Genomic DNA, 27857 nt, shown 5'->3' on the forward strand with positions numbered 1-27857 from the left:
AACTTTAAATATAATATTTGTTTAGCTACTAACATATTCTTCTGTATGCTTACTAGACTTCTATCTCTGCTCCCCATTTGTTGTTTTTATCAATGATTATAGGTTGTGGTCATCAATTTTGTTCATTTGTTTGTCTGGTACTGTTGCTCTCCTTTTTAAAATTCTAAAGTGATTCCAAACTTTTTCTTTTTTTTTTAAGCTAAGGAATCACCTGAGGGGAAAGGGGTGAACGTAAGCTACTTCCAGATAGATTCTGGTTTGTATTTGTACTTCAGTTAGACCTGTCTCCATCAAAGGTTTTATTTTTTCATATTCAATGCATTAATATTAATTTGTAGAGGGAGACCGTGGAGTGTTGTAACACGGGGTCAGTTGTAACACTGTCAGAAGTCAGAAAAGAGCTATGGTAATTTCATCAATTTCATACACTCCCATCACCATTTTGAGCTCACAGGAAAAGTGGCATGTGACTGAGTTAAATTGTTCATTTTATTCAAAAATGATTATTCTTTGTTCTTCAATAAAGTTCTTGCATAAAATGTGGATCTTATCACAGCAAATCCCTTCTCATTGTTACATCTATCCCAGCTAGTGTTGCAACTCACCCCAGTATTGGAAACTTTTTGTATTTGACATTAACTCGTGTAATCTGTGATTGGCCTACACGTCCAAGTGAGTTTTACACTGTAAAACTTTTCACTGTAAATTTACAGTAAAATACTGGCAGCTGGGTTTCCAGCCACATACTGTATTTTTACAGAACTAGTACTGTAAACAGCATTTACAGTATTGTACTGTAAAACGTTGTACTGTAAATTTACAGTAAAATACTGGCAGCTGGGTTTCCAGCCACATACTGTATTTTTACAGGACTAGTACTGTAAACAGCATTTACAGTATTGTACTGCAAAACGTTGTACTGTAAATTTACAGTAAAATACTGGCAGCTGGGTTTCCAGCCACATACTGTATTTTTACAGGACTAGTACAGAAAACAGCATTTACAGTACTCCACTGTAATTACCAAATACAGTATATACCACATACTTTTACAATATTAAACTTGTCTACAGCAATAAATTGTATAGTAGTCACACTAGGAAAAAGAAAACAACATTTTCTGGGTTTTAAAACATTTATTTTGGTTAAAAGCAAAGATCAGAAAATTGCCTTCTGTGAACATGTTGGCTGAATTTTTTTAAACATAAAATTCAATTTTAACACTTAACAACAAACAGGTAACACTTAGCGCTTAATTAAAGGGATAGTTCACCCCAAAAATTTTAATTAGTCCATGTTTTACTCACCCTCAAGTCATCCTAGGTCTATACGACATTCTTCTTTCAGACGAATAAAATCGGAGTTCTATTAAAAAATGTCCTGGCTCTTCCAAGCTTTATAATGGCAGTGAATTGCTGTTTCTGTTTTGAAGTCCATACAAGTGCAAACGAAATCCCATTCAAAGTCTGCAAGTTTTCGCAGAAGTGAGGACACCTGTAGGCTTACAGTGTTCTTTTTTTGCACAACTTGGCCAGTTTTCTTTGAAGTTACTTGTCCTTTCTTTGTTTTTGATCCACGTTCAGGATTGATGTCAAGAAAGCGTCTAAAAGGCAGAAAAGAAAGAAAAAAAACATTGAAATATTATGGACTGAGTTTATATATTTTGACAGAGAGAGACAGCACAAAAGATGTGTAAATAGAAACCAGATAACGGTTTTAACGACTAGTTTGTTAGGATAAATCTGAACAACATGAAAAAAAATGCAATGTTGGATGTTGTGATCAGTAACTGATATTTTTTATTTTTTCTGCCCTGGTTAAAATACATCAACTCAATGTGTCTGTTTACATGTGCACTGTCAACTAACTAAACTTTTGGAAGTGGGGTTGCCAGATTTAAAGTTTTATTCTACAACTTTTAATATCATCCCCTCATCAGGTCCCATCAGAGTATCAGTGGAAAGGCAGCCATAGACTCTGTTTATGTAGAGCACACATTGCCAGAATCCAGCCCAAACCTTTGTGACAGAAATAATTTAACTTTAATTGCAAGCCTTGCAATGTTTATTGCATACATGACTACATGATAACGTTAAACATGACATTTACCAGACTAAAATGCATGTTTGCACCCAAAAATGAAAATTCTGTCATTATTGCTCACCCTTAAGACTTTAGTTCATCTTCGGAACACAAATTAAGATATTTTTGATGAAATCTGGGAGGTTTCTGTCCCTCCATTGACATCAATGTCATTGCAACTGTCAAAGCCCAGAAAGGTGGTAAAAACATCAGTAAATAGTACATATAACTACAGTGGTTCAACCTTAATATTATGACGTGACGAGAATACTTTTTGTGTGCAAAATAACCCCAAAATAACGACATTGTTGAATAATCTCTTCTTTTACATGCCATTCTCCTACACTGTTTTGAGGATGAGTGGGCCGGAGCGTATTAAAGGATAACTCTTGCCAAAATGCAACCTAGGGTCTTTTTGTTAATCTACCCGAGGCAAACTTTCATTTAAAAGCATAATTAGGATGAAAACACCACTTTTAAGTTTGACCGTATTTTCGTTTACGGTCAAATTGTCTTTTGAATGGGAGTGCTTGGGGCACGACTATGATAGCATTAAAAATCACTATTTTTTAAAACACTAAGGAGGCTCGACACAACATGAAACTGTGCTGGAAGAATACACATGAACTCCAGCATTGAGAACATTGTTAATGTACACAGAGTTTACTAAAAAGAAAGATTTTGAACAACTCGCTGAAGCTGTGTCCGCCTGCATTTTGACAGTCAAAAATAGTCGATCTAATAACTTTATTCTAGAGCTGCTGTAAAGCCAAAACAATCTATGTTACTGTAATTTCCTATTATCACCGTAAAGCTGCTTTGAAACAATCTATATTGTTAAAAGCGCTATATAAATGAAGGTGACTTGACACTGTTTACACTACATCAACAGCGTAGGAGAATGACGTGAAAGAGTAGAGATTGTTGAATAAAGGTATTCTCATCGCTTCATAATATTAAGGTTGCACCACTGTAGTTACATGGATTATTTAAACAATGTTTTTACTACCTTTCTGGGCCTTGAAAGTTGCAAAGACGTTTCTGTTTATGGCTGGTTCAGAAACCTCTCAGATTTCATCAAAAATATCTTCATTTGTGTTCTGAAGATCAACAAAGGTCTTACAGGTTTGGAACAACATGAGGGTGAGTAATTAATGACAGAATTTTCACTAATCCTTCAACTGAAAACAACTTGCACTGACATATCTTAAATATGTGACTGCCACTGTTTTGTCTCAAGATGCACACCAGTAATGTTTTTTTTTTTATTAGACATTTTTATAAAAGCTGCTTAAATACCCTAATTTTATTAAGGCCTAGACCTGTCTTAAGCTAAGCCCAGTATGGAAACCAGGGCCATACTGTTCATACCAGTAATCAGCTTAATAAATACTGTCAAGACAAGTCACAATTCAGTCTAATATTTATATGAATGGCAAATATGCTAATGACTAACCTCTGAACAAACTCAAGGTGCTGCCTCTTCCTGTACTGCAAGCTGAACTCATAGGAGGAGGCAAACAGTGCTGCCAGGCCAGGGATGAAGAGGCTGTGATCCTTTCCACACACACCTTGACCTTCCAAACCTAATATCCAGCACTGGTTGCTTAGAGATTGACCTGTAATTGAAAAAAAAAAAGAATTAATAAATAATATTAATAATTAAAATAACTATTGTGGGTTCCACTGTGGTTCGATGTAGGCTAGTTGTCTATCTGTTCATAGTTCTATAAATTAAAATTTTCACCTAAAAATTAAAATTGATTAGGGTTAGAACACTAAAACGCACTGTCATATTATTTTGCTTGTTTTAAGCATAAACTCACTAAATTTTGACTTATTCTTTCAGAAAACAAGACAATTTTTACTTGTCTATTAAATGCTTCTTCATGTAAGAATTTTAGATATCTGGACTGGAAACAAGAAAAAAAACCACTAATTAAGAAAAACATATTTTGCAGTGGAGTGAGTAAATGATGGCTTTTCATTATAGGTTTAAACTTAAACCTTTAATGTTTACATACCAGGAAATAAGGCGTGGACTCTCTGGCAAATGTAGATTGCTGGACATCAGCGTTGCAAATTCCTGAAACAATTTTTAAAAAGGACAGCACAACCATGATCAACAGAACCAAAACATAAAACATATTACAGATTAATGAGATTTGTTGAATAATCTCTACTTATCTGCTTGAAGGATAACACCGTCTAACTTCTCTTTGAATTGTGGGAGTAGTTGTAGGACCATGGCGTGGCAATCAGGAATACTACATTTGAAAACAGCATTAGGAACATAGATTTTCTTGTGCTAGCAAAATTCTGACAACGATTCAAAAGCACGATCACAGAACTGACAGCATTTGATAGCATTTTTTTTACCACATAGACTATAACTGTAACACTAAGTTACTTAAAAGCACTTACATTAGCACTGGACCGTCATCAGATTACACAGCCTGAAACGAAAAATATATATCAAAAGCAGGTCATGCAAATAACATGGTATGTTGCCTATTATGTGAAATATCGAAGTTAACGTTAACGGTAGCTACTTGGTAAACAGGTGGAACAGAGTGAATGCGCGGCCGCGGTAGTAAACCGCGTTCGTAAAATCAAACGAAATAAGCATTCGTGAAAACAATGTAGAAATGCGAACGCAAAAAAAAAAATATATATATATTGGCTTACCGTATCACTCAGTTGAACAATTTTCCATCTTCTCAAACTCTCAATCCCACTAATGGTCACAGGCGCAGGTTATTCAGATGACAAATTCTTCCATCCGTCTTCATGTAAAGTTAGCACGTTAATGTCGCCAATTTTCTGCTGCGTCACAGGCAATGTTTGAAACACGAACCGAAGCTCACAAAAGCTTAAAAATTGCTCACAGATTCGCAGACACTGTTTATCTTGTTATCAGGAATGATTATTCTGTTCAGTTGAATCCCGCTGACAAATCAAGTTTGCCTGTTGTAGTAGCTACTGACGGCTCGCGTCACATTTGAACTGAATTGAGCGCGAAAGAAATCAATCCCACAATGCAGTGCTTTTACAGTATGATACTGTATTACGAATTTATCAGGTTGAAAACAGAAATATGCTGTATATTTACAGCTGTTCTGTAAAATATACAGCCTAATACTGTATTATGGAAATACAGTACAATTCTGTAGGAAATTCGCTGTAAATTTACAGTAAAGTTTTACAGTGTATATGTAGTAAACAAATGTGGCTACTGTGTATCAAAGGTTGAAAGATCTAGCACAAATGACCACTGTGTTACTGATGCGCAAACAAAAAGTGTTCCTACCATCCCGGTCTCCTCTAAACAAAATGTTTGTGATTTAAAGAAAAGTTACCCTGACTTATTTAAATCATTGTGTTGGCCTGGCACACTTTCAATTCCCTTTAAGACCTAGTACGGGTGTCAGGTAATGTGCCAAATGCAAAGCATTAACAAAACAAGTACAAACCTGCCTAATTTAACCACCAGGCAACTACATTAAAAAAAAAAAAAATGTTGGCTTTAGTTAACTTTATGTCAACAGGTTCCACATTAGGTTACTGGGTTACGTTGGATTTATGCAACATTATTTATTTCAATAAATCCGATGCTGTTTAGTTGAATAAGGTTAACAGTCTTAATTTTCCCAAAACAATTAAGTTAATTAAGTTCCTAAAATTAATATTTTTACATTCAACCAAAACAAATAATCCAGTTTCATGAGTTTATTCAATGAATACATTCACTTTTTCTTTTTTACAATTTTGTTTACATTTTTACAAACATTTCTGACATGAACATGTACAAAATATTTACTTTGTAAAGACTGCCTTCACTTTTCAAGAAAAATAATTGTTAATTAAATAAAATTTAAAAAAAAGCATGTTGCATTTAAGTGAAAGAATTTATCAAATACTTATAAATGTGTTCTGCAAAAAAAGCAGCAAACAATCAGTTGTTAAAAACACGACTATTATTCAAAGTAATGTAACATGGTTGATATTGAAACAAAAGTACTGTAAAAGTCAACAGTGCAACCTTAGAAAGAGCAGAAACTCAGATTACAGTAGTTTATTTTCAGGCATAAATAAGACCAAGCTTTATTCTAGAGCTGCTATAAAGCCAAAACACTTTACTTTAATTTCCTATTATCAATGAAAAGCTGCTTTGGAACAATCTACATTGTTAAAAGCGCTATATAAATGAAGATGAATTGACTTGACTTGACCAAGCATCGAAGAACCATTGGTCAGGTTGTCATGTATTGAGATGCCTTAAATCATGATGCAACATCTTTGGCATCATATATATATACTAGTGTGTATATATATATATATATATATATATATATATATATATATATATATATATATATATATATATATATATATATATATATACACACACACACACACTTACATTTTAAGTACATTTAAGTTTTTACAGTTTTATAACAATGTCTTGTTTCGCACGCTGTGTTAAACACTTGCCCATTGCGTCGTTTCTAACACGGCATCTACTGGGTTCCGCTTTCCGTACGTGAAAAAAAAAATAAAGATCCACTACCGGATGCGTTTAGTTTTGGTTTTAACTCAACTTGCTGTCAACCCGGAAAGAGGCTGCGCGAGTGGCACAAGGCTCGGCTTTCTGCGCGGAGCTTTCATCAGTTTTCGCGGATAAATGAGCGCGCATTGTGCGTGAATTATGTTCTGAGAGCGCGCTGAACAAAACACACACAGCGGAACGCGGATGAGTCACGAGCCTTGGGGATTCTGGAAGTGAAGTAAGTTGATATTAGGTGTGGCAGTTATGCGCAATACCGACTTCCTCTCCAAAAGCTTGATCTCATACTCGTAATACAGTTTTCCATTGGGATTTGATGAAATCCTGGTCCAGGTGAACCACACCTGAATCCACCTGTCAAGAACACTATGAAAACTTGTTTTTGTTCTACCTATGGATTTACAGGATTCCCACGTTCATGGAAAGTCATGGAAACTTTTATAGTCCTTCATTTTCATATTTCTAGCTATGCTCAGCTCTACAGTTTTTATTTGCTAAAAATTACTCTAAGTGCAGTCTCTGTAAAAAGAGGCTACTAGATTTATTTTCTAGTAATCATGAGCCACTGGGGATTTTTTATTTATTTATTTTTTTAAAGGTGTGGGAATCTCGAATCTAGTATTGAGAGAGTAAAGATAAAAATATCCATATGGTCTTTTTTTTTTACTAGTAGGCCATTTTTTTGTAAATATTGTGTGAATATGCATATAGGGATCATCTCATTTGCAGTCATTAAACTGTGTGTGTGCATGCACGTGCGTGCAATTATATGGTCTGTTTCTAAATCAATTTATTTGTATTCTCAAAAACTAAAAGGAAAGGTTTATTTATTTAAAGATGGCAGAGACCCAGAGTTATATGTGAGATTCAGTGTTATATGTTTTGTTTTTCTTTGTAGATCTGGGACATGCCTTACCTGGACAGACAAAACCGGACCTGTGGATTCCTGGATATTGAGGAAAATGAGAACAGTGATAGGTTTTACCGGCGTTATTTTATCTTGGATACTCATGAGAATTTTCTCCTATGGTATATGGACAATCCACAGGTATTGCTCTTTATGTTCAAGTGTAGCTTTAAACAGACGTTATGGAATTATAGAGGATCTTCCTATTTACCTACACTCTAAAACTAAAATTTGCATCCTAAAAAATTTTAATCTTATTTTGCATAACTATTTTTTTCCTGTTTGCTTAAAAAACAGAACCTACCTGTGGGAACAGAGTCTGTTGGGAGTTTGCGACTCAGTTACATTTCAAAGGTATCATATTCTACCATAATATAAAAATAAATATAAGGCTCTTTTATTATTACTTATTTTTGCTTATTTAAATTTGATTTAACTTGATTGTAGGTTAATGAAGCATCAGTAAAACAGAAACCAAAGGCAGAGTTCTGTTTTGGTAAGTACGTTATGTGGACGTACGTTTTTTTTTCATAGTATCAATAACTAACCATTGTTTTGTTTTGTTTTTTTCCAGTAATAAATGCATTGTCTAGACGGTACTTTCTGCAGGCTAATGATGCTGTGGACTTGAAGGAATGGGTCATTGCTCTGAATAATGCCACCAAAATTACAGTATGTCAAGCTTTTTGCATACTCACTGCTGTCATGTATTCCAAGAAATGTGAAAAATCTGGATGTTATCCAAAAATAAGCATGCTTAGAGCTTCTCGAAAATTAGTTAGATATGAAAGATTATTCATGACTTATGAAGCTCCTCCTTCCGAAAAGCTCAATGCACTCTAATTGGTTGACTGGACCAGTGTGTTGTGATTGGTCAACCGCTTTGACTATATTTCTAAAATGTGTATCTGTTCCTTGAAGAAAACTCGAGACTGCAATCGAGGCGTTTCAGAGAGTTCAGAAACAGTGCTGATATAGAGAATAACTCTCTTTGGAGTGACTTTGTGCTTTGAAACTTTGCAGACCTTTTTCTTGCTCAAATAGCAACATTACACACTAAAGAAAATTTGAACATGTAAAACAAAAAAGGATAATAGGTCCTCTTTAATTAGTAAATATCTTTTTAAGGTTCCAAAAGCTTCACCAGTGGCCCAAAGCTCTGATGTCACAAATGTTTCAAACCCAAGTCATTCGACATCTGGACAGGCGTATAAAACCGAAATTGTCGGAGGAGTGGTTGTGCACACGCCAGTCCAACAGGTAATGTATTTGTGTGTTCTTTATTCATGTTTTTAATGTAGTTGACAGGAAAACATAAACATAAATCTGTTAGGTTCCTCAGAGCGATTCTGAGGATGTCTTCACGAGTGATCCAGGGTCACACGTCACTTTAAGAAGATGCCAGAGTGTGCGTCCAAATGTCGTGAGGTCTGGCTTCTGTGTCAAGCAAGGCAATGTGGTAAGACCAGTGTCTTGTGATTTTTTTGGGAATAACCAGTATGTCCTAAGTTTGTCAAGTTAATAATTTAGCATATTGATGGGCTTATTGAAGTTCATAGTTTATGTAAAACATGGACCCTGCAAAACTAGAAACACTTTTGTTAAATTCATTTTGACATCACCATCACTGAACCAAATGTTCTTTCAGAGGAAAAGCTGGAAGAGGAGGTTTTTTGTTTTAGATGACCAAACTGTGAGCTACTATAAATCTGAAATGGTGAGACGCTGGAATGGAAAACTCTTTAACAGAAAGCAAGTGATTTATATGTATATCATGAACAGTTATGTACACCTTTCTCTTTTTAGGATAAGGAACCGTTGCGCAGTATTCGACTGCGGGATGTGCTGAGAGTCAACGAGTGCCTTGTAAAATCAGGGTGAGAACTTTTTTTTGTGGTTTTTCTTGTTGGTTTTGGTCACAAACCAACAAGTAGTTCACATTTCTGGCATTTCTGTAGCTTTCAAGCTTTAAAATGTATACATAGTATCTCACAAAAGTGAGTACACCTCTCACATTTTAGCAAACATTTTAGTATATCTTCTCAAGGGATAATACTATAGAAATGAAACTTATATATTTTAGAGTAGTCAATGTGCTGCTTGTATAGAAGTATATATTGACTGTCCTCTGAAAATAACTCAACATACAGCCATTATTGTCAAAATAACTGGCAACAAAAGTGAGTACACCCTAAGTGATAATAGCTGTATGTCGTTTAACCATGCAAAGCCACATGTCCTATTCATCATGTTCATGTTTTTGTCTGCTTGACAGGACCATACAAATTGTTGTATCTTGTATTAGAGCAGTTAAAATGTGTGCCTTGAGTACAATTCTCTCATACTGACCACTGGATGTTCAACATGGCACCTCATGGCAAAGAACTCTCTAAGGATTTGAGAATAAGAATAGTTGCTCTCCACAAAGTTGACCTAGGCTATAAGAAGATTGGTAACACCCTGAAACTGAGTTACAGTGGCCAGGGTCATACAGAGGTTTTCCAAGACGGGTTCCACTCGGAACAGGCCTCGCAAGGGTCAATCAAAGAAGTTGAGTCCTCGTGCTGTGCGTCAGGTGCAGAAGCTGGCTGAAAAAACAGACGCATGAGTCCTGCCAGCATTGCTTTAGAGGTCACAGAAGCGGAAGGTCAGCTTGTCAGTGCTCAGACCATACGCCGCACACTGCAACAAGTCGGTTTGCATGGCCGTCGTCCCAGAAGGAAGCCTTTTCTGAACTGGCTCACAAGAAAGCCTGCAAACAGTTTCATGAAGACAACCTGTCCAAGAACATGAATTACTGGAACCATGTCCTGTGGTCTGATGAGACTAAGATAAACTTGTTTGGCTCAGATGGTGTCCAGCATGTGTGGCGATGCCCTGGTGAGGAGTACCAAGAAAATTGTGTCTTGCCTACAGTCGAGCATGGTGGTGGTAGCATCATGGTTTGGGGCTGCATGAGTGCTGCTGGTACTGGGGAGCTGCGCTTCATTGAAGAAAACATGGATTCCAACATGTACTGTGACATTCTGAAGCAGAACATGATGCCATCCCTTCAGAAACTGTGCCGAATGGCATGATAACGACCCCAAACACACCACCAAGATGACAACTGCCTTGCTGAGGAAGCTGAAGGTGAAGGTGATTGAGTGTCCAAGTATGTCTCCAGACCTGAACCCTATTGAGCACCTGTGGTGATCCTCAAGCGGAAGGTGGAGAAGCGCAATGTGTCTAACATCCAGCAGCTCCGTGGTGTAATTATGGAGGAGTGGAAGAGGATCCCAGCATCAACCTGTGCAGCTCTGGTGAACTCCATGGCCAGTGCTAGATACAGTGAGGAAAATAAGTATTTGAACACCCTGCTATTTTGCAAGTTCTCCCACTTGGAAATCATGGAGGGGTCTGAAATTGTCATCGTAGGTGCATGTCCACTGTGAGAGACATAATCCAACAAAAAAAAAATCCAGAAATCACAATGTATGATTTTTTAACTATTTATTTGTATGATACAGCTGCAAATAAGTATTTGAACACCTGAGAAAATCAATGTTAATATTTGGTACAGTAGCCTTTGTTTGCAATTACAGAGGTCAAACGTTTCCTGTAGTTTTTCACCAGGTTTGCACACACTGCAGGAGGGATTTTGGCCCACTCCTCCACACAGATCTTCTCTAGATCAGTCAGGTTTCTGGGCTGTCTCTGAGAAACACAGAGTTTGAGCTCCCTCCAAAGATCCTCTATTGGGTTTAGGTCTGGAGACTGGCTGGGCCACGCCAGAACCTTGATATGCTTCTTACAGAGCCACTCCTTGGTTATCCTGGCTGTGTGCTTCGGGTCATTGTCATGTTGGAAGACCCAGCCTCGACCCATCTTCAATGCTCTAACTGAGGGAAGGAGGTTGTTCCCCAAAATCTCGCAATACATGGCCCCGGTCATCCTCTCCTTAATACAGTGCAGTCGCCCTGTCCCATGTGCAGAAAAACACCCCCAAAGCATGATGCTACCACCCCCATGCTTCACAGTAGGGATGGTGTTCTTGGGATGGTACTCATCATTCTTCTTCCTCCAAACACGTTTAGTGGAATTATGACCAAAAAGTTCTATTTTGGTCTCATCTGACCACATGACTTTCTCCCATGACTCCTCTGGATCATCCAAATGGTCACTGGCAAACTTAAGACGGGCCTTGACATGTGCTGGTTTAAGCCCTTCCGTGCCATGCATGATTTCAAACCATGACGTCTTAGTGTATTACCAACAGTAACCTTGGAAACGGTGGTCCCAGCTCTTTTCAGGTCATTGGGCAGCTCCTCCCGTGTAGTTCTGGGCTGATTTCTCACCTTTCTTAGGATCATTGAGACCCCACGAGGTGAGATCTTGCATGGAGCCCCAGTCCGAGGGAGATTGACAGTCATGTTTAGCTTCTTCCATTTTCTAATGATTGCTCCAACAGTGGACCTTTTTTCACCAAGCTGCTTGACAATTTCCCCGTAGCTCTTTCCAGCCTTGTGGAGGTATACAATTTTGTCTCTAGTGTCTTTGGACAGCTCTTTGGTCTTGGCCATGTTAGTAGTTGGATTCTTACTGATTGTATGGGGTGGACAGGTGTCTTTATGCAGCTAACGACCTCAAACAGGTGCATCTAATTTAGGATAATAAATGGAGTGGAGGTGGACATTTTAAAGGCAGACTAACAGGTCTTTGAGGGTCAGAATTCTAGCTGATAGACAGGTGTTCAAATACTTATTTGCAGCTGTATCATACAAATAAATAGTTAAAAAATCATATATTGTGATTTCTGGATTTTTTTTTTAGATTAAGTCTCTCACAGTGGACATGCACCTACGATGACAATTTCAGACCCCTCCATGATTTCCAAGTGGGAGAACTTGCAAAATAGCAGGGTGTTCAAATATTTATTTTCCTCACTGTAACAATGGTGCTCACACAAAATATTGACACTTTGGACACAGTTTTGACATGTTCACTTATGGTGTACTCTCTTATGTTGCCAGCTATTTTGACAATAATGGCTGTATGTTGAGTTATTTTCAGAGGACAGTCAATATATACTGCTATACAAGCAGCACATTGACTACTCTAAAATATATCCAAGTTTCATTTCTATAGTATTGTTCCTTGAGTAGATATACTAAAATGTTGAGGGTGAGGGGTGTACTCACTTTTGGGTGAGATATATATATATATACAGTATATATAGTTTGGGGTAGGTAAGGTCTGTCACCAAGGCTGCATTTATTTGATCAAAAATATATTAAGTCTGTAATATTGAATAAAATGAAAATAAAATGTAAAAATAAACTTTCTGACCCCAAACTTTTGAACAATAAAATGATAGTGTGTGTGTGCACACCTTGCTAGAACCGGGTTTCCTTCAGATTTTCATGGCATAGATTCAGCAAGGAGCTAGAAACATTCCACAGAGATTTTGGTCCATATTGTCATGATAGCATCACACAGTTGCTGCAGATTTGTCGGCTGCACATCCATGATGCGAATCTCCTGTTCCTCCACATCCTCTGTTCCTCTATTGGATTGAGATCTGGTGACTGTGGAGGCCATTTGAGTTTAGTGAACTCACTGTCATGATCAAGAAACCAGTTTGAGATGAGCTAAGCTTTGTGACATGGTGTGTTTTCCTGCTGGAAGTAGCTTTAGAAGATGAAGCACTGGGGTCACAAAGAGATGGATATGGACAGCAACAATACTCAGGTCGGCTGTGGCGTTTAAACGATGCTCGATTGGTACAAAGAGTGCCAAGAAAATATCCCACACACCACCAGCAGCCTGAACCGTTGATACCAGGCAGGATGGATCCATGCTTTCCTGTTGTTTATGCCAAATCCTTAATCCTGCCATCTGAATCTTGCAGCAGAAATCGAGACTCATCAGACCAGGCAATGTTTTTTCCAATCTTAGACAATAATGTTGGTGAGCCAGGGCAAATTGTAGCATCAGTTAGTTTCCTGGTCTTAGCTGACAGGAGTGTCACCGGTGTGTCTTCTGCTGCTGTAGCTCGTCTGCTTCAAGGTTGGACCTGTTGTGTGTTTAGTATTCCTCTTCTACATCTCGGTTGTAACAAGTGTGATGTGAGCTACTGTTGCCTTTCTGTTAGCTCAAACTAGTCCGGCCATTCTCCTCTGACCTCTGGCAATGGCAAGGCAGAACTTACTGGATATTTTCTCTTTTTCGGACTTTCTCTGTAAACCTTAGAGATGGTTGTGCATTTAAAGTCACCATTTTTCCCCATTCTGATGCTCAGTTTGAACTTAAGCAGGTGTTTTGACCATGTCTACATGCTTAAATCCATGCTGTCATGTAATTGGCTGATTAGATATTTGCGTCAACAAGCAGTTGAACTGGTGTACCTAATAAAGTGACTGGTGATACTGGTATACACACACACACACTATCATTCTATTGTTCAAATGTCAAAAAAAGATGTTGTAATTATTAATTGTGTTGTTTGTTTTAGGGATCTGCTGTCTCGTGATAACCTTTTTGAAATCATCACAAGTACCAGAACCTTCTACATCCAGGTAACTCTGGGCTAAATGGATTTGATAATAATGATCCAGGTGTCAGTGATAAAAGTAAAAAAAAAAAAAAAAAAAAATCATGTTTAACCACATAATGCGCACATGGTTCATCTCAATGACTGGCATCCAAATCTGCAGCTGTGTGTGAATGTATTTTAAGATTAACTGTTTTTTTAATCATCCTTGCATAAATGCTCTATCACTCAAGCGAAACGTAAAAACCTCATTATAAATGCTTTTCAAGTTTCAGGTGTTTATGTGGCTATTGTAGTGCTGAGGCATGTTGTAAATGCAAACAGACTTATGAAGGTCTTTAATCCTTTAATTAAAGGACTAAAGATGGAACATTCAACTAAAATGGAATCTATTAAAAACTAATAAATAGATGAAAATTTGTAACTTAAAAACGTGAATTAGAAATGTTGCCTTGGCATTAAAGTGAAAAAAAGTATTTGCTGCACTAAAATTACTAAAACTAAAAGTGAAATAAAAATAATTAAAATTGAAGGTAGATAAAAAAATATTTTACAAAAGCACTTGAAATGACTAAACGTCATTAATTAAAATCACAAATATAAAAATAAAAGCTAATTCAAAATATGATTAAATGCTAAAATAGTATATGAAAAATACTAAAAGAACACTGCCCTCATGTTGTACCAAAATCATTTTTTTTTTTTCAATGGAACATGTAAAAGAGCAGCTTGGACATTCTGCTTGCCAGAAAAGCATATGGGTTTGAAACAAAATGAGTGGTAAATATGTGTGCAATGTAAATTATGACGTGGTTAATTATACAATACAATACAATTTTATTTGTATAGCACGTTTAAAAACAACTGGTGTTGACCAAAGTGCTTCACAAAAGCCAAGGAAACAAACAATAAGATACATAAAAACTAAGAAAACATATAAAGCATTAAAGCAAATTAATGAACTAAGGTAAAAAAAAAGATATATATATATATATATATATATATATATATATATATATATATATATATATATATATATATATATATATATATATATATATATATATATATATTATTTTTTTTTTATTATTATTTTTTTATTTTTTTTATTATTATTATTATTATTATTCCTTTAATGTTACTTGGTAAACAAAGCCATCAGGTCTGTGGACTATAAATCAGGTCAATGAGTCAAATCATAATTTTTAAATGCATAATGTTTATTAATATTTTATTGATATGTATTGTTACATCAGATGGATCTCCATGTCAGAAATATCAGATATATTAGATGCGACCCCAGACGCAGAATCCCTGCCAGTAGATATCAGTCTTCCAGTCTCAGCCTGAGAGTTTGACTGAGAAAGCCAGGGAAGAGCAGAAGCATGAGATGAAGTGATGATAATAAAAAGAGCAGAGTTTATCAAATAATCTTAGTTGTGTATGTTTCAATGCTCATACTTCGTCTGAATGTTGATTGAACAAGTGTTATTACACCACAGCAAAAACAATGAAATATTACTACTTCACAACGTCATCCTGTGATGTTAAAAACCTTGAAATGGAGACATTTTCAGATCTCTTACACATGAAAACAAAAATCCCTTCAAACACAAAATCGTAAGATTAAACAACAATAGCAAGCATTGCAAGAGCAAGGAAGTAGGTAAAATAATAAGTAATATAAAATATGGAAACAGATTACATAAATGAATAATAATAATAAAATTATAAATTATGTTAATCAAATAATATGAATATATATTTTTTTTTTAAAGGAAGGTAAGGTAAATCAAACAATAATATGAATAAAGGATTAACATGTTAATCAAATAATAATTACATAAATCACTAATGATTATAAATAATTCTATGGTTGCTCTCTCAAAGTAACACGCACAGGTTGCTATTGAGAATCCTTAGATCCTTATATACAGTTTATCATAATAGCTCAACTAAAACATCTTGTCAACTTAACCTGTTCATGTTCTGTTTACATGCAGACAGACACTCCAGAAGACATGAAGGGCTGGATCAAGGATATTTCCTCAAAAATTGAAGACTTTAGAGGGCCACCTAAGGTAAAAAATGTCCTTAAAGTGATTTCAAAATCTAATATCAGATGATATGGATTAGATCACAGTCATCAGTGACATCACTGATTTTGATCTTTCAGGTAGCTGTCAAAAAAAAAATTGTTTTAGCATTTCACAGTTTTTTTTTTATTTGTTTGTTTTTTTGAGAACCAAGCATTGTACAATGTCAGGGTAAGAAAAAAAAAACTTTCAAGTTTGTACTTTCAGACATTGTTTCCAAATATGTTTTGATGTCAGTTTTGATTCAAACAGTTTTCAGTTTTTCATTCCATCTGGCTTTGTGAATATACACTCTTAGAAGAAAAGGTTCTATATAGAACCGTAAAGGGTTCTGTCAGACCTTTTAGGGTTTCCATCATGGGATCATTTTATGGATTTATTATGAATTAATTAATTTTGTTTTAATTCATTTTTTATTTTGAATAAATGTTCTGAATTAAACCACTCGTAAACACTTTATCACTAGAAAACCTGTTAAACATGAAAGTATTATGCAATCATTTAACACATTTCTCCTTATATAGAACCTTTTTTGGCATAAAGTGTTCTTTAAAATTGAGTCAAGAACCCTAGGGTTCTATAGAACTAATGCGCCAGAGAAACAAGCACGCAGCCATCTTTAGAATTTTGTCTTTGAACTTGCGTTTTTCTCTGTATATTTCTATGGCATCGCCGTCGAAGAATAATTAGCTGGTGAAGTGGATTAATTTATTGTAGAGTTACCGAAAGTTATCATGAGCACTGTAATGTTTGAAGCGGATATTTTAAAGATTTTAAAATGAGCGGTTCATTATAAATCCGTAAGATCTTACCTTCATGCTGTGGAAATACCGAACACAACAGAGCTACATAAGGTCTATATAGAACCCCACTAGAAATGGGAAATAACTAGTAATTGTAATTATTATATCAAATATAAATACTATATATTTTATCACCATCCAATGTAAAACGCCTTAACATCACATCAGCTTCTACAAAATGAACAACAATTCTAGCTTTTTGCACCTTTGTAAAAATTTGCACCTTAAAAAAATGCATGAGCATGTCTCATAGTCATCTTCTCTTGATTGACAGTTCCGCTCTTCCAGCAAAGTCTTTTCTGCGCAGAGGAAGCCTCAGCTGACGAAGAGCTGCTCCACTGTAGATTCGTGGCAACCGTGGACCCCGGTGCCCAATCAGGAGAAGCATTTGAAGGAGGAGGGTCAAAAAGAAGGGCCGTACAGCTCTCTCCCCTCACTCTCGCACACAAGCCACGTCTCTCAGTCAAAAGATCGACAGCGGCACCATTCCCAGCCTCAACTTGCTCCCAGCGACACAGACTTTTCTCACAGTCTTGACCATCTCCGCTCCACTGATGTTTAGTTGCTTTAATGGATACTTCTGGCCAGCACAATGATAGTATTGTGATTTTAGCTCTTTGTTGTAGAGCTGCACGATTCTTTTTTTGTTTAAAATAGAAACCACGATTCTCCCATGATTCTGAAAAAACAACTAAACAAAATAACGTAATTAACTAGAGGTTCTGACAAAATGTTAATTGCTGCAGTCTATTTGAAAATATTTAATTAATTTGAATGAATTTTTTAAAAAAAATTGGTTTGAGTGATTGATTCAATGACTCACTCATAAAGACTTCACTTGGTTCATTACTTGATGAATCAGCATTTTTTTTAACAAATCTCGAATGATTCAATGACAAATGAATGTAACATTCACTTGTCGCCACCTACTGGTGAAATTATGCATTCTTTATTTGAAGCATTGAGTTACTTTTAAAAGTTGATTTACTCTATTTTGATTGCTACTGTAGACATAAGCGTTTATATCTGAACTATAAACTTATCCCAGTACTTCCGTGATAACTTGAATTACTGTAACACAGAATTAATGATACTGTGTGGTTGAAAAGACTGTTTGTGAAGCTGTTTCATACCAATACATGACAACTGCTTTCTCTGGGTCAGGAGAAGTGCAAACACAGATTTGAATGTTTGCTGTGATCATACTTGTCAAAGGATTAGTAGCAGAGGGCAATCCTCCCAAAATGGTGGCACCACCCCAGCATGCAATGCAGTGTGAACCAGTTTCACATTATCTATAGACATAGCCGATTCGATGTCATTTTAGGAAAAATATCGCCTGGGTATTTGAATCACAATCGTTTAACGATTAATCGTGCAGCTCTACTTTGTTGCTTTTGTTGTTCAGTGGTTCACAGAAGTGCTTCGGTCATTGTAATGCTGCTCACCCACTCTAAACGAATAGCTCACCCAAAAATTACAATTCTCATCCTCCTGTCAAGTTCCAACAAGCAATGTATGGCAAGAACTGTTTAAGATTTCTTCTAGCAATTGTAATTTTGTGTTTTGCAGAGAGAGAAAAAATAACATTCTTTAGGAACAACATGATGAAGGAGAGTGAATGATGACAGATTTGTAATTTTGGGTGAGCTATTCCTTTAAAAGAATGTTTCTTTTTTGATGTATGTAGGAATGTAAAATCAGGAAGGATCAGCTGGTGAAAATGTCTTTATTTTAACCCAAGACATACAATGGGGTCCGAACATCTGAGACAACTTGTATTTTATTTTTTATTTTTTTGCATAAAAATATGATTGAAAGTTGAAAAAAAACAAAAAAAAACATAAATGTGCACTTGAGCAAACATCAACTGATGAACATGCTATCAGCATGATTTAGAAATGTTCCAAAGAACATCTTGTGCACTACTATGGGCACAGTTGCTTCTTTTGATTAGCATCTTGATTTATTTCTTCTTTGTTTTACATCATAACTTTGTGTTAAATATGAAGTGCCTATTTACATTTCTGGATCCAATGTGGTCTCAAACTTCTTGACCCACTTGTACACTTTAGAATATTGTTGGTACGTCTGGTGTACTTCACCTGGGACTGGTTGCATAAACCACTAAGACTTGACTTAATTAGACATACATTTTATTCTTTAAGACTTTTCATTGCTTTTTTAAATAAGTTAGCCTACATAAAAATGTAAGTGGCCTAATTTGATAGCGAAAAGTAAGACTGAGTGCCCCTGACTAACTGCTAGTGGGTCATACTAGAACTTAAGACACTGTCTTAACATAATGGCTGTTTATGCAACCAGACCCTGAACTTGTTTTGACATTTCAGTTTCATCATCACTAATGAAGCCACTTGAAGGATTAAGGAAACTTTTTGAGACATTTTATGATAAACTGAAAACTGTGACTGAAAGCATGCATATTTTCATACTGATTGATTTGAAAAGGCTGAAAATGTTCATACAATGCTTTTGTCGTTGTTGTCGATGTGAATGGTACTATTAAATGTTTAGGTAATGCTCAAAATGAAAGTCATTAATGTATGTACTTTTTATATGCTTGATATGCATCGTTGCTTTGCACATGAAATAAACTAGCTGGTGAGGGAAAATATGCCAAAGGTATTGTTTAGTCTTTGCTTCCGCAGTCCAAAGAGCGTTCCGTTTTGACACTACTCAGAAATTCACACCTGTAAATGATACACCAGAGAGAGATCTCTAAATGGGCGGAGCTTGGCGGTCAGATACGATGGGTTTCAATCGTTTCAGTCAGCTTGTTCTTTATAAAAAAGAACTGCTATTTCAACAATTTTCTTTCTCTTTCCCAATTCAGTTTCTAGTAAATTTTATGAACGACATTATTCAGATGGAAATTATCCTTTAGACCTCAGCCGAAGTAACTTAGCCGTGCGTTGTCACGTGGCAACTATTACTTTTCTCAGCGCTGGTGAGGATAGACCAATCACAGACGTTTCTGCTTATTCGATAATTATTTTTATTTTCTCATTTTATACAGATTGCTCGCGCGGCTGTGCATTTAAATGTCAGAGATACCGATCCTTGAAATTAATTTTTTTCTAGCACAAGTTTAATGTACAAACAAATCCAATAAGACGAAAAAACTCCTTGAGATTTCAATGCGGTTTAACGATAATTCGTCTTTTTGAGCCAAATTGCGCCCCCTGCACGACAATATTATGTCTCAAAGGAACAACGGACATCAACATTTGCCAGTCGATTGAAAAAAGGTCTAGTGTTTGTAAACTATGGCTGACGATACGCTCATGTGTGACGCATATATTCTTTATTCTCTTATGATTTGGAATAAATGATGGAATTTGAAATAACGCGCACAAGACCTTCGCTGTTTGGGGAAATTGGTAAGTTTACATGCAGATTGCAAGATGTCTGTCTCTTATATGAGACTTGTTACACTGCAATTAACCAGCAGTCTGGTAATCATTTGACTGACAGAGTTAACTATATGACACGTTTTAATATAATTGTGCAGACCAAGGCTAGATGCCAAATATTGCAGCCAGAACTGTTGTGTGATCACATGCTGTTTGGCCTTGAATCAGTCACCAATGACAATTAGCAGGTTACCAAAGCCCTGGATCAGTGTGACCTGAGTCAACACGAAGATGAGTCAGTTTCACTGTCCTGTGCATGACCTTTTTATCTCTCCCTTTTTATCTCTCCCTTTTCTGTTCACTGGAATAAATAGGCTAAATGGTTTTGACACCAGGCTGTTACATGATAATGTCCAAAACGTCCTTTCCTAAAATGCTGTAGTTTACCTCTACATCTTCAAATGGAGTACAACAACACGACTTAAATAGAACTAAATACAAAATGACTATACTGTATTACTAAATATTGATATTTTTGCAATTCCCTTTTGTGTATCAATTGCACTTTTACCTATTTACTTTTTACACTTAAAGGGATTTTTCACCCAAAAATGAAAACTCTGTAATTAATTACTCACCCTCATGTTGTTCCAAACCTGTAAGACTTTCGTTCGTCTTCGGAACACAAATGAAGATGTTTTTAATGAAACAATTAAAATGGAACAATGGAACAAATGTGAGCTTCCATTTACCTCAACTGATGTGAGTTGATGAAGGTTTATATGTGAATAGTCTAAATTCCATATTTTTGTCATATAAAGCGATCAATTTGGACTAAGCCGCTCAATTCATATGGATTAGTTTTACGATTTCTTTATGAACTTTTTGAAGCGTCAAAATGTCAATTGCGTAGCTGTCAATGGAGGGACAGAAAGCTCTCAGATTTCATCAAAAAGATCTTTATTTGTGTTTCGAAGATGAACGAAAGTCTGACGGGTAATTAATGACAGAATTTTCACTTTTGGGTGAACTAACCCTTTAATATTACTGATAGATCATTTGGAAATCACTCATATCAACCATAAACGCCTATCTAAAACTATGTTTTGGAATTCTGTCTGTCTCATTCTACCCACAGCACATGGTCTGGGGTTCTGGACTGATCGTTCAGCAGTGCATGAGGCCGCGGCTCAGGGCAGAGCTGTGCAGCTCCAAAAACTGATTGAGAACGGAGCATCTGTCAACATTGTGGCTGTGGACTCTATCACACCCCTCCATGAGGCCTGTATACAGGGCCAAACACAGTGTGTGAAGCTGCTCCTGGATGCTGGAGCTCATGTAAGGAGCTCCTCCATACTGTAGGCCTCATGAATCTGTCACATCAGTTGTTTATTTGCTGGTGTCATTGTCCACAGGTTGATGCTCGTAACATTGACGGCAGCACTCCGTTGTGTGACGCCTGTGCTGCTGGTAGTCTGGAGTGTGTGAAGTTGCTGTTAGAACATGGAGCCAAGGTGAACCCTCCCCTCTTCACCTTCTCACCCCTGCATGAAGCCTGCATGGGCGGTAAGGTGACCTGATGCTTGATTTAACCTAGGGTCATTTATGTACAGTGAGGAAAATAAGTATTTGAACACCCTGCTATTTTGCAAGTTCTCCCACTTAGAAATCATGGAGGGGTCTGAAATTGTCATCGTAGGTGCATGTCCACTGTGAGAGACATAATCTAAAAAAAAAAATCCAGAAATCACAATGTATGATTTTTTAACTATTTATTTGTATGATACAGCTGCAAATAAGTATTTGAACACCTGTCTATCAGCTAGAATTCTGACCCTCAAAGACTTGTTAGTCTGCCTTTAAAATGTCCACCTCCACTCCATTTATTATCCTAAATTAGATGCACCTGTTTGAGGTCGTTAGCTGCATAAAGACACCTGTCCACCCCATACAATCAGTAAGAATCCAACTACTAACATGGCCAAGACCAAAGAGCTGTCCAAAGACACTAGAGACAAAATTGTACACCTCCACAAGGCTGGAAAGGGCTACGGGGAAATTGCCAAGCAGCTTGGTGAAAAAAGGTCCACTGTTGGAGCAATCATTAGAAAATGGAAGAAGCTAAACATGACTGTCAATCTCCCTCGGACTGGGGCTCCATGCAAGATCTCACCTCGTGGGGTCTCAATGATCCTAAGAAAGGTGAGAAATCAGCCCAGAACTACACGGGAGGAGCTGGTCAATGACCTGAAAAGAGCTGGGACCACCGTTTCCAAGGTTACTGTTGGTAATACACTAAGACGTCATGGTTTGAAATCATGCATGGCACGGAAGGTTCCCCTGCTTAAACCAGCACATGTCAAGGCCTGTCTTAAGTTTGCCAATGACCAATTGGATGATCCAGAGGAGTCATGGGAGAAAGTCATGTGGTCAGATGAGACCAAAATAGAACTTTTTGGTCATAATTCCACTAAACGTGTTTGGAGGAAGAAGAATGATGAGTACCATCCCAAGAACACCATCCCTACTGTGAAGCATGGGGGTGGTAGCATCATGCTTTGGGGGTGTTTTTCTGCACATGGGACAGGGCGACTGCACTGTATTAAGGAGAGGATGACCGGGGCCATGTATTGCGAGATTTTGGGGATCAACCTCCTTCCCTCAGTTAGAGCATTGAAGATGGGTCGAGGCTGGGTCTTCCAACATGACAATGACCCGAAGCACACAGCCAGGATAACCAAGGAGTGGCTCTGTAAGAAGCATATCAAGGTTCTGGCGTGGCCTAGCCAGTCTCCAGACCTAAACCCAATAGAGAATCTTTGGAGGGAGCTCAAACTCCGTGTTTCTCAGCGACAGCCCAGAAACCTGACTGATCTAGAGAAGATCTGTGTGGAGGAGTGGGCCAAAATCCCTCCTGCAGTGTGTGCAAACCTGGTGAAAAACTACAGGAAACGTTTGACCTCTGTAATTGCAAACAAAGGCTACTGTACCAAATATTAACATTGATTTTCTCAGGTGTTCAAATACTTATTTGCAGCTGTATCATACAAATAAATAGTTAAAAAATCATACATTGTGATTTCTGGAAAACATTTTTTCTCTCTCAGTCTCTCACAGTGGACATGCACCTACGATGACAATTTCAGACCCCTCCATGATTTCCAAGTGGGAGAACTTGCAAAATAGCAGGGTGTTCAAATACTTATTTTCCTCACTGTATGTTTATTAAGGCTGTCAATATACAGCATATATACAATGCCTGCATATATACAGCATACTCGCATAAAGGAATACTATACTAGCAAATACAGCTCTTATATAAAGTTGGATATACACTCACTCGCCACTTTATCGGGTTGGACCCACTTTTGCTTTTAGAACTGCTTTAATCCTTCATGGCATAGATTCAGCAAGGTGCTGGAAACATTCCTCAGAGATTTTGGTCCATATTGTCATGATAGCAACACACAGTTGCTGCAGATTTGTCGGCTGCACGTCCATAATGTGAATCTCCCGTTCCTCCACATGCCAAAGCTGCTCTATTGGATTGAGATCTGGTGTCTGTGGAGGACATTTGAGTTTAGTGAACTCACTGTTACCCCTTTTCCACCAAGGCAGTGCTGGTGCCAGTTCGGAGCCGGTGTCTACTCGCGAACCAGTTCTTTGTGTTTCGACAGCCAAAGAACCGGTTTTCGGCCACGAAAATTGGTTCCAAAGCGGCACCAACTCTTTGCTAGACTAGAACCGTTCTTTTACCACGTCATGCTTACATCGGGGGCTGGGGGCGGGGTTATTGTCAAACTTCTTCTCGAACGTAACCTCCGTCTATAGTAATCCAGACGAGCAGCACAAATGTGTTCTAAACGTCTTCTTCTGACCCCAATATAGGATCGCAAAGCCAGGAGAAACATTTGCAGAAAGACGGATGTAGTCCGCCATTGTAATTGTTATGCTTGAATTTGGCGCAAGCGTTTCTAGGAAAGCTAAGACGTAGCCTGTGGCAACGTACACAGTGATGTAACGACGTCGTTCGCTGGGCTCTCTAGTCAGTGGAAAAACAAACAGGTTCTGAGAAGGTTCGCAAGTTGATCAACTTTGAACCAGCACCAGTTCTTTTTTGGTGGAAAAGAGGTATGTCATGATCAAGAAACCAGTTTGAGATGAACTTAGCTTTGTGACATGGTGTGTTATCCTGCTGGAATTAGCTTTAGAAGATGAGTGTCACCGGTGTGTCTTCTGCTGCTGTAGCTCATCTACTTCAAGGTTTGATGTGTTGTTGCGTTCAGAGATGCTCTTCTGCAGACCTCGGTTGTAACAAGTGTGATGTGAGCTACTGTTGCCTTTCTATCAGCTCAAACCAGTCTAGCCATTCTCCTCTGACCTCTGGAATCAACAAGGCATTTTCACCCACAGAACTGCCACTCACTAGATATTTTCTCTTGTTTGTACCATTGATGGTGAAAATCCCAGTAGATCAGCAGTTTCAGAAATACACAGACCAGCCCGTCTGGCACCAAAAACCATGCCATGTTCAAGATCACTTTAATCACCATTCTTCCCAGTTCTGATGCTCAGTTTGAGCTTCAGCAGTTCTTCTTGACGGGCTGCGTCTGAAATTGCATACTACCAGAGTCAGTTACGTCGCTTCACTGCCATTCATAAATCTTCTCCCGTTGTCTCATGGGATAGTAAAGTGTCCACTGTATGCACACTTCAGAATCTCGCTGGAAGAAGTAGGTTATCCAGGTACTTTTTGCCTTCTCTTTTATGAGTACTATGAATTTGGACATTTTTCTTTTCACATTGTGTTTTTCGCCTACTATATAGTATGCGATTTCAGATGCATCCTAGGTCTACATTCCTAAATGCATTGAGTTGCTGTCATGTGATTGGCTGATTAGATATTTGCATTAACGAGCAGTTGAACACAGCTGTAACTTAATTATTATTACTTAATGAAGATATTATAAACAATGTGTATTGTGAAAGTGGTCTAAAATTTTATATTTGATGAGAGAAAAACAATGAATATTAGAATGATTAGACATCTTTCAGAATGATTTAAAATGACTTTTTTTTTTGTCTGCCAGGTAACTCTAAATGTGTTCAGCTCATGATTGATGAAGGTGCGTTTATGGAAGCCCATGACTGTCACTTTGGCACCCCTCTGCATGTGGCGTGTGCAAGGCAGCATCTCGACTGCGTTAAGGTTCTGCTGAACGCAGGTGAGTTTCTGCATTTCCAGTTGTTTGTGTTTATTTTTTATTTGGAACACGTCTCAACTGTTAAAGTCGGCATGAAACAGAAGTTGTGATAGTCTTTTCTTCCATATTGTGACATATCTGAGTTAAAAAATGGCTTCTTGAACAAGACAAAAATTTAGAGAGAGACTTGATTTTGTCCAATGGTAATTGATTAGATGGTTTGCTATTGGTCGACCTCGTGTGAGTGACAGGTTGCCCCGCCCTCACGCCAGTAAACACATCATCCGAGAAGATATGTCGCTGAGGTGAAGTTATTTTGATTAAAGATTACAAATCATTTATAATAAATACTGAAATATTCCATAAAAGATGGGAACAGTCAAATTTGATTTCATGGTGATTTTAACATTGGTTAATATATAAACTAACAATGAGAAATATTTTTCTTACAGCATTATTAATCTGTTATATAAAATACAATTGCTCGTTGCTTCATTCATGTTAGTTCACAGCGCATTAACTAATGTTAACAGATACAACATTTGATTCTAAAAATGTATTGGTAAATATTGAAATGAACAAAGATGAATAAATGCTGTAGAAGTATTGTTCATTGTTAGTTCAATATAGTTAAAACAAATGAAACCTTATTGTAAAGTGATTTACTGCGATGCGCACTAACTTAGACGGAACATGAATCAAATCTCTTGTTCATTTGTTGTAAGCACATAATAAAGAATACACTTTTGTGCACGTTATTCCTATGATGTCTATGTATTCCTTTCATGTTTTTAGGTGCAAATGTAAACGCTGCTAAACTTCATGAGACCGCACTACATCATGCTGCTAAAGTGAAAAATCTGGAACTAATTGAGCTTTTGGTAGAATTTGGTGGAAATGTTTTAGCCAGAGACAACCTCGGCAAAAAGCCCATTCAGTACACCAGAGCCGGCTCAGCATCTGCCCTTTGCCTGGAGCTTTATGAATGTAAGTATAAGTACTCAGTTTATGCGTTTTTGAACTGTTATGGTGATGGAAGATGTTGTTCTTAAAGGGGTCATATTTTGAGACACAAAATTTTCTCTGCTCTTTTGAGGTTTCATTGTACGATGAAACTTGGTCTAACATTCAGAACTCCATTTAACTATCAAAACTTTCAAGTCATAGTAAATTGTAAGAATTAAAAAATGTTTTTTATTAGTTTTGCTAAAGCAGAAAATTGATTTCATTGTCCCAATGACAACTTGTTTTGCTGTCTTTCAGCCACACCCCTCAGTCTTCAGAAGTTATGCAGAATTGCTCTCAGAAATACCCTCGGGAAAAGAGCGCTGGGGGTGTTGACTCAACTGGGCCTCCCAAATCGAATCATCTGTTTCCTGTCTTATTTACCAGCCCCTCCCCTGGAGCTTGACGGTTTACCACGCTGCTTCTGTCCAGGTCATCAATAACGAACACAGCACTGACTGCGATTAAGAATAAGGGACTTAGATCATTGGATTTCTCGTTGTGAAGCGCAGCTACTGTAACAGTTGTACTCAGTATTTGTCATGTATTTGTTGATGTTTTTCCCCCTGCAGGGAACCAATAGAAGTCACTGTCACTTGGTATGGATGCAGTGTACTGCCAAAATTCCTAGAGTAATTTGACTGGGAAAGAAGCACCTTTCGCAAGAAATAATGGTATTTTCTGTTTTGCATCACGTTTGACTGCAGACACATTTTGGAGTGTGGCACAATAAGACAGAGATTGTTTTCATGCAGTTTTTCCAACCATACTATTAGTTGTATAATTAACTTTAATGATTTCATTTGTTATAGATTTGTAAATGCAATGTGTATAAAAGTCTTATTTAAATTCATGTTTTATACGAATTTAATGTATTTTAGCTAGTTCTTATTTATGTGAAATATACATTGTGCAAATGCTTTATGTTTTCCCCTGTTGTACATAGTTTATTTTAAAATGTTGTTTTGGTTTGACTTTGTGCGTAATAGAGAAAAATTGTAACAAAAATTGTGATTGCACAATTCACAATTACACACTATTCCATTTATGTTTTACTTGACTGGTGGTGAGAATTGACCAGACTTACTACTTGCAAAGACAAAATGGCTTTGATTTTCAGCCACTGCTCTAAAGTCTTCATTTAATTTTGCTGAAGTTTGTGTATTCTGAACAAACTCTATTAAAGTTTTAATAATATAATTTGCTTTCTCTCTACACATAATTTTGCTGAATTAACTTGTATTACAGTACCTTCCTTTCACACTAATATTGTCTTTAAACTTTTCA

At 37.0% G+C, this 27857-nt stretch overlaps 2 protein-coding genes and 1 long non-coding RNA gene across 4 annotated transcripts; 2 read left to right on the plus strand and 1 right to left on the minus strand.

Annotated features, from left to right (window-relative positions):
- The first annotated feature begins 115 nt into the window (after positions 1–115).
- On the plus strand, positions 116–19629 carry plekha2 (pleckstrin homology domain containing A2). 2 transcript variants are annotated; one of them, XM_084086323.1, is made up of 12 exons: positions 116–256; positions 7548–7697; positions 7854–7910; positions 8004–8052; positions 8131–8228; positions 8685–8816; positions 8890–9015; positions 9205–9273; positions 9363–9433; positions 14050–14113; positions 16092–16169; positions 17262–19629. In XM_084086323.1, exons 2-12 carry the CDS (start codon positions 7557–7559, stop codon positions 17547–17549), a joined length of 1173 nt encoding a protein of 390 aa, XP_083942449.1. In that variant the 5' UTR covers positions 116–256; positions 7548–7556; the 3' UTR covers positions 17550–19629. The 2 variants fall into 2 exon arrangements, with proteins under 2 accessions (XP_083942449.1, XP_083942448.1); XM_084086322.1 differs by lacking the exon at positions 116–256 and adding an exon at positions 6670–6869.
- On the minus strand, positions 1121–5090 carry LOC311065663. Its single transcript, XR_014602958.1, has 5 exons — positions 4771–5090; positions 4507–4538; positions 4107–4349; positions 3539–3701; positions 1121–1603 (listed from the first exon to the last, which is right to left on the minus strand). It is a non-coding gene; the product is annotated as an uncharacterized lncRNA (long non-coding RNA).
- Positions 19630–20190: 561 nt separating the features above from the next.
- asb13b (ankyrin repeat and SOCS box containing 13b) lies at positions 20191–27770 on the plus strand. Its single transcript, XM_084086394.1, has 6 exons — positions 20191–20388; positions 21500–21699; positions 21777–21927; positions 25452–25586; positions 26361–26552; positions 26829–27770. Exons 1-6 carry the CDS (start codon positions 20337–20339, stop codon positions 27011–27013), a joined length of 915 nt encoding a protein of 304 aa, XP_083942520.1. The 5' UTR covers positions 20191–20336; the 3' UTR covers positions 27014–27770.
- The last annotated feature ends 87 nt before the right edge of the window (positions 27771–27857 follow it).

This window comes from Abramis brama (genome assembly GCF_963993115.1).
Source record: "Abramis brama genome assembly, chromosome: 16".
Taxonomy (NCBI): Eukaryota; Metazoa; Chordata; class Actinopteri; order Cypriniformes; family Leuciscidae; genus Abramis; species Abramis brama.